General features: G+C 46.8%; 2 protein-coding genes across 3 annotated transcripts in view; both read left to right on the top strand.

Moving 5' to 3' along the window:
• The window catches only part of LOC307081455 (serine/threonine-protein phosphatase 2A 55 kDa regulatory subunit B beta isoform), a gene marked incomplete at both ends in the record, with an annotated part of 46,747 nt that extends 46,424 nt beyond the window's left edge, over window positions 1-323 (top strand). For both annotated transcript variants that reach the window (XM_079744638.1, XM_079744637.1), the window contains one exon: window positions 168-323. In XM_079744638.1, the coding sequence (XP_079600764.1) occupies window positions 168-323 (156 nt within the window). The remainder of the gene's footprint in view (window positions 1-167) is intronic.
• Window positions 324-3,785: 3,462 nt separating this feature from the next.
• gpr151 (G protein-coupled receptor 151) lies at window positions 3,786-5,180 on the top strand (the record flags this gene model as incomplete). Its single annotated transcript, XM_079744910.1, has 1 exon — window positions 3,786-5,180. The coding sequence occupies one exon, from the start codon at window positions 3,786-3,788 to the stop codon at window positions 5,178-5,180; it is 1,395 nt and encodes a 464-aa protein (XP_079601036.1).
• Window positions 5,181-7,866: the final 2,686 nt, after the last annotated feature.

The raw sequence follows: 7,866 nt of genomic DNA, 5'->3' as shown, positions 1-7,866 counted from the left end.
TGTTCCGAACTCGGGCAATCTAGTTCAGCCCTGGGGAGGGCAGTTGTGAGGCCCGAGATGACACGATAAGCCTAAGACTAAAGCCAAGTCACCGGATTACGTGTGAGTCACCTGGCGTGAGTCACCTTTTCCTCGAGGGTAATTCTCGTTCTTCATTGCTCCTCCAGGTGTGCGTCGGGGGGAAGCGTCGCAAGGACGAGATCAGCGTGGACAGCCTGGACTTCAGCAAGAAGATCCTCCACACCACCTGGCATCCCCAGGAGAACATCATCGCTGTGGCGGCCACCAACAACCTCTACATATTCCAGGACAAAGTCAACTAGACCTCATCTGCATCTGCACCCTCTTACTGCCCCAATCCGTCCAGCCCCACTACTACTACCCCCATACCAGCCCTTAACCCCGCTCAAGGGAGTAGGGCCAAGAGAGAGGTGCATAGAGAAGAAGGAAGAGAGAGATTGGGACGGATTTGCTCTTCCTTCCTCCTGTTCGTCGTGGTTAGGTTTCACGGCTCCCTTCATCGCTTAAGGCGGTGCAGAGCATCCTGGGAAAGGTTGAATGTCCGGTAGGGTATCCTGTGACTGGTTTTGACGCTGAGGGACAAATTAGACTGTTTGGAAAGTGAAACCCTATCCCAGCCTGGATACAGCTGGATAGAAAACCGATACGTCTACGCCCGGACTAAAAAGATCACACGAGACAAAAAAGAAACCTTGCACAAGCTGTTTTGTGTTTCCGCAACTCTTAACCCGTTGAATTTAATTTATTTAGCCACACAGACACCCCTCTCATCCCCCCCCCCCCCCCCCCGAATAGGCCATGAATCTGTGTCCTTGCAAAGAGCACTGCTGAATTTCGAAAAGACAATTATTTTACAAAAAAGACTGATGTGAGATCTGTGAACAAAGAGCACATGGAAGAAGGAAGGAATCTACTGCAAGCGAGGGATGCTCAACGTGACACACGTGACGACAGCTCCCCCTGGTGGTCGTTCTGCTAATGCTGCGGTGCATGCGTTTAACCCGAAAGGTTCTCAGACTAGTGATGTCATGGGGCCTCAGCAGACAGTGCCACCCCAGCTCCCGGGGGTCCGTCATCTGTCTGAATTTGGACTGTTATACCAATGGAAAATGTTCCAGAACTTATTTGCTTTGGTAGCACTGGAAATCAAAGACAGCAGCTGTTGTGTTTATGCCTGTGACTTAACTTGTATTATTTTTAGTATTTTTATGTTAATGTCCCTCGAGTGAGAAACGTGTGTGTTGTCATTGTGAAGGAGGAAGAACCAATGGTCGCTCTTCGAGGCCGTCGTCATTTTTATCGAGTCCTTCCCTCTTGGTCAAACGATTCTGTTTAGAAGCTGTGGTGCCTTCTTTTTAGTATTTGGGGGTTTGATGTAAGGGGTGGGGGAGGGGGGCGGGAGGGCTTCGACAAAGGCAGGAGTTTTGAATGTCTTTCAATGAAATGTTATTTTAGGATTTCGTTCTTGGTTTTTCGTTTTTTTCATTCTAGAAAAGGAAGAGATCGCACAGAGAAAGTACAAAAGTCGGAGGTTTTGCGCGGACTTAGTGTGCATAAGGGATCATCTGTCCCACTGTGACGTCCACGAAACAAAAAACGACCAAACTGTTTTCAACAAATTAACTCAAGCAGAAACCACAACAGTTAATTCTAGTCAGTGTCAACGAGCTTCTGACCAAATAGATCCACACTCTCTTTCTCTCTCTCGTAATGTTTTACACTTAATGCAGAGTCATTCCAAACTAATCTTTATAGACCCAGGTGGTCACGGCACCTTCATGAAGCGGCTGTTTGATCGGTAGGACGCCTCTTATCGAGCAGTCCATTGGCATTAGCTCCAGACAGGTCGGTGTTGCATGCGCTGCATTTGGATACTGACACCAAGATGCTATGCAAGGAAAGTGTTTTCAGCCCGTTGTCCTATAAAAAGTAGCCTGTTGTTTACACGCATCGAGTTTCACCCGATTGTTGAGGCCATTTCATGTTTCCCCAGCCGGAAGCAGGTTATTTTTGTCACTGATCTTTGATTTCCTTTGGGACGTTTGACCCGACCAGACGCCTTGATCGAGGGAGGGATGGGATTTTTTTCTGGTCCCATAGGAAGGGAAAAAAACAACCGACAAGACTCTGTGAATTCAGGGAATTATTCAGCGTGGTTCCTTTAAACAGTACGTCTTCTAAACAAATCCTTGTGAATCTTCTAATTGAAAAAAATGTTTTATAGCTCAGAATGTAATGAAAGGCAATTAATTACCATGCAGTCTTTATGCTTACTGAACTTTCTTTGATTAAAAAAAGAATAAAGATGTGCAAGTTGAATTCACGGTGTTGGTAACCTTATTGTCTGGCCTTATTAAATCATCAAATCATAGGAATATAACTGACTCAACATTTTACCTAATTGTGCTTGATTGCCCCCATGTGGACAAAAAGTGATAAATAAAATCACCGCCATAATATTTTGAATTTTAAAAGCCATTGCATCTTGTTGATTTAAATGTCAACTCCATGAAATTCATAACATTGAACTATCATGCTTTGAAAACAAGGTAACCTGAATTTTTTCGTTTTGAATTCACTTCTTTGAAATTCATGGCATTTCAAGTTAATCAATTTCAAAAACACTAAGAATCAAATTGCTAAACATTCAGAATTCAAAACATTATGGCAGTGATTTGCCTCCATAGCTGTGAAGTTATTGCTGTGATCGTAACATAGTAAGAAACAAAGAAGAAAAATGAATGCTAAAATGTTAAATTGATCAAAATGATAGTGGTTAGACTTGTATTTCCTGGTCGACGAAATTAATAAGATTAATTTCTGTGACTACTAAGATTGAATTTCAAGTTTGCAAAAAATTGAAAAGATAATGTCTAAATTAAACAACCACTGTCTTTTAACAGTAGTAGGCCTAGTGCTACTTCGGAACATGGAATAGATGTAGTACAAACATCTTCATATCGTCATTCAGCATTGAATATATTATGATACATGGAATGCATACATATTCAAATGTTTACTAAATTGCATATTTTTATCTTTTCAATTATCCTACACTACCACAACATGTAACATGTAGATGCTAGTTGATTTCTAAATCAACTAGCTTCTACATGTTACAAGTTGTGGTTACTTTCATGCATTTTGTCCTTATATTATAATCAGGAATTAAAGAAACAGTTTAAGAAATATATTGATCTATAGACTTCCTATAGACTTTTGACATAAATGCACAATTAAACCATACTACATTCTTTTTGAAGCCTCTATTCCTGAATCTCAAAAGCCTGCACTATCTGATAGCCTACATAATGGCAACCTATTGATCCTTCATTGCTACAATCTTGACTGAACATACACACCAACCGAAGGGGAAACCCAACACAAAGCCAATGCACCTATGCAATAATAAATGATAAAAGACACGTCCTTTTTAATTGGCCCCACAGGACTGCAGACGATGCCCAACGTTTGAATCAGCTGGGGGATGAGGCTGTCAATCAAAGCTCATATTTATAGCAGAGCCGCCAAGCTTGTGCTTACTCACAGCCGACATACAGAGACAGAAGCCTCCAGCTCCTCCGATCCCCGCCAGGGACTGGCCGGTCCTCTCAACAAGTCGGTATTAGGTTCCACTCGAGAGGCACTTTTGTTCGTTTTACCCATTGTGAAACATCGTTATTCTTGCAAACTTCCCTTTCATCTCCTTGTGACCTCCAACGGTGGACTTCTCTCTCACCGTCTGCCGCCGTCACTCCATCACCATGGATACCGAGCCGCCCGGCTCGGACAATGGCACGGCGGGGAACGGCAGTTCCGTGGACCAGAGGTTCTATCTGGACCGGGGCTCCCACCAGCACCTGGACCCTGGGGACCTGCGGGTGGTGGTGCCCGCCCTCCTGGGGGTGCTGTGCACCGTGGGCCTGGCCTGTAACCTCAGCGCCATGGCCGTGCTGCTGTCCAACGCCCACCGGGGCAAGCTCTCCCTGGTCAACGGCCTCATCTTCAACCTGATGCTGGCCGACGGCCTGGTGCTGGCGTTCAGCGGGCCCCTCCGCGCCGCCGCCTACCACCGCTCCAGCTGGACGCTGGGCTGGCCCGTGTGCAAGACGGCCGACTGGTTCCTCCAGTCCTGCATGGCGGCCAAGAGCTTCACGGTGGCGGTGATGGCCAAAGCCTGCTACCGCTACGTCTCCGGCCCCAACAAGCAGGTGAGCCTGGGCCTGGGCTCCATCCTGGGGGTGCTGCTCTCCACCTGGCTGAGCGCCTTCTCCGTCACCGCCCCCCACCTGCTGTTCGCCACGCTGCGGCGGGAGAGCCGCGGGCTGGTGTGCGTGATGGCGCCGCCCCCGGAGACCCGGGACTTCATGTGGGTGTACGTGAAGGCGTACCCCCTGGCGGTGTTCTGCCTCCCCCTGAGCTTCGCCATGCTTTACTTCTGGAAGGCGCACGGGCGGCGCCAGCGGCGGGCCACCAAGACCCAGAACCTGCGCACCCAGATCCGCTCCCGGAAGCTGACGCTGATGGTCTTCTGCCTGACCGTGGCCATGGCTCTGCTCTGGCTGCCCCACTGGGTGGTGTGGATGTGGGAGCGTCACCTGGCCGAGAGAGAGAGGGGCGAGCAGGTCGGCTCCTCTCCTCCCCTCCTGCTCTCTCTCTCCGCTCAGCTGCTCACCTTCTCCCTGTCGCTGGTGAACCCGCTCGTGGTGCTGTCGCTCTCCGAAGAGTTCCGTGAGGGCTACTGGGGCCTGTGGAGACGCCTCACCCTGCGCAGGCAGCCCCCGCCCAAACCCAAGCCCGGGCCCCACAACCCCACGTCCCTGATGTCCCCTCACCCAAGACCGGAGACCTCGGGCCAGCAAAGAGAGAACCGCCCCGCCCAGGGCTCTACCACATCTGTTCACGGCCCCAACACGGAGAGTCTGCTTCAGCCCCAGGCGGTGGAGGAGGAGGAGGAGGAGGAGGAGGAGGAGGAGGAGGAGGGATGCGAAGGCGGCGGGACGGAGGTGGATGAGACCAGCCTGAAAGACGGCATCGCGTTGCCAGACGTGGAGCAGTTCTGGCACGAGAGAGAGGCTGGATCTGTGACGGATGAAAACGACCCTGTGCCCTGGGAGCACCAGGGGGGAGGGGAGACAGTAGGGAAGGTGGTGATCTGATCGCTGGGTGTGTCCCGCGCGGTCCTGGAGACACCCGCAGGAGCAGTTCACATCACAAGTAAGGCGTCCGAGTAGCGTGTGTTTTATCAGCAGAGCATGAGTTTGTGGTAAAAAAATCGCAAATGCATCTGCATTCAGAGTTTGAGGTATTGTACTTTGTTTGTCGTCGCATTTTTGATGGCTGATATTAAAAGCTATTAGTAAAAGGTAACAAATATGTGCAATATAATGAATGTTAAAGGCTTTAAGTTGTACTACTACTGTTACTATGGGTATCCTTGAGGTATATATTGAGATTAATTATGTCAAATGTCAATTAAACATTGACATTTTTCATATTAGCCTCATTGGTCGGCCAAGGAACATTTTAAATAACGATTTGGTGGTGTAAAGTGGATTTTGTAATATGTATTTGTGTAATGATGGTTATATTGTCATGTGCTTTTACCAATAAAGTTAATTACAAAAAATCTGTCACTCCAATCCCTGAATTGTTTTCTTAAAATATATGAATACTGTATAGCTGTGTTCTTCTCTCTCACATAGGTGAACCAATTTATATCAATAATCAATTTAATGGATAAATTCAACTTCATTTGACTGCATTTCTGAAATGTATACACAAAGGCGCGCACGCACACACATGCACACGCATGAATGCACAGCTAACGACAGGGATCAGACATCGTCAGATGAACCCCCTGTGGGCCCCTGGTCATTAAATACATCTTCATAAGGGCAGATTAGGATCAGCAGGTGATCTCATTAGTGGGAAAGGGCTCTGCTTTGAACCGGCTGCCATCGTGCAAGTCCTCTCCCAACTGTTGCGGGACACATTAGGGATTTTCTCTTCGACATCTTGCAAAGCAAACCTGATAGGTCAAAACCCCACACGATGGGGGAAGGGGGGCTTGCAAGATAACAGGAAGTGATGTCACGCGTGAGATGCGATCGATATGCCTTACCAGCATCCCGGCAGAGTGCAACACACTGATGCCTTTTGTAGATTCTCTCCAGCTGAGCTGCTCATGAAACTAGTACTAGTACACGTCATGGGCTGGTTCACTAGACTAGGAGGCGTTTTGTATTGGGAAAGAACCGACTGGTGAAATGAAAAGTAAGAAAAACAAAGACGACGAAGACAAAAGATATATAATATTTAGGTCATTATTTTTCCTTCACTACCTCCTTCTCTCTCTCCCTCCCACATGACATTTTCCTCCAATAAATTATTGATGGTGACCTTTCCCCACCAGAGGAGGGTGATCATTTGACGGACCGCTTAACCCCATCATTAGTTTCAGAGCAGGCTAGCATTAGCCTGTAGACCACCAAGCCATACCTGATTCTCACTGCAGCTGAGGGTGGCTTTTTGCATTAGTATCTTCATGCCGGAGGGCTACCAATTAAGGCATCACACTTGGGTCACCATGGTGCCATCACTGACCCATACTCAAATTTCAATTTATGTGTATGTCAAAAACACAAATAATAAACAAAACTGCGCCGGAAGAGTTTATTTGAGTGGTCTGATGAGTGGTTTCCTGACATTTGTGTTGTTATGTTGTGATGTTTACAAACTAGACGTAATGCTGAATCTCTCAAGCAAAGTTGCGGATTCACAAGGTGCAGATTCAAGAGGATATTTGCAGATTATTTGTGTTCCTTTTTTTCAAACAAAGGATTCATCTAATATCTAATATCTATCCCTCTCCAGAATGTCTAGACAGAGTGGAAGAATTGTGAAGACTAGATTGTGTTTATTGTTTGTGGTTCTGTGTTTTTACATGACTATAATGATTTATTGATTTTTTATTAGCATAGGCTACATCATTTATCTGTGAACATAGGGAGGCAACACAAACCAAATTAAATGACTACAGTGATTCTGCAGTCATGCAGAACGCAACAGAACATTAATGGTGCGCTGTTATTGCTCTACTCTTGAGTAATATGTTAATAAGTCAAACAGACATTAGCCCTGCTAAATGAAAGAATGGAAGAGAAAAATGTAAATGGGCAGAAGTACATGGTACACAATGGTATCACACGGTACAAGGGTATTATAACACTGATAACATAACCATAGTGTAAATAGAGTGAACAGGGCTGGATAAACCATATGGGCAACACTTTTTAATGTTTATGCATTTGTGCATTGTGGATTATAAATTGTCTTCATTTAAAAGCACTTGGGGGAGTTGAAGCATTAGGCCTACAGTTTGCCTCTGTATTGAGTTCTATAAAAAAAAGGCTAAGTGTTTGAACATTTTATCATAATTGTAATGATTGCACCAAGTGCATTCATTAAAACGCACTTGGTGATGATGTCCACATTGCAATTATTGTTTTTAGGAGGGGGGGGGGGGGGGGTACTTGAATGTTGGAGCCCAGGGGCCCAGTGAAAAGTTCATATGGCACTGAGAGCGAAGGTGGATGTGGAACGTGTGGCATCCCGCATTACAGGTGACCCACCACAGAGTCTTAACGAGGTCGCCTTAACAAGGTCGCCTTAACGAGGTCGTTAAGCATAGGTGGGGGAGCCCTGAGCAGGTTAGACTCCACCCTGGCTATGAGTGGCGCCCTCCCGCCGTGCTGGGGTGGCAAGCCCTCGCGTTTAAATGTCTCAGCCAATCCTCCCCTCTAATGAGTGACACACCACAGGAAGTGACACGCCAGCCATGAC

This window comes from Pollachius pollachius (genome assembly GCF_949987615.1).
Source record: "Pollachius pollachius genome assembly, chromosome: 10".
NCBI classification, from domain to species: Eukaryota; Metazoa; Chordata; class Actinopteri; order Gadiformes; family Gadidae; genus Pollachius; species Pollachius pollachius.
Note: the sequence above shows the minus strand (reverse complement) of the source record. Positions and strands in the feature narration are given on the sequence as shown.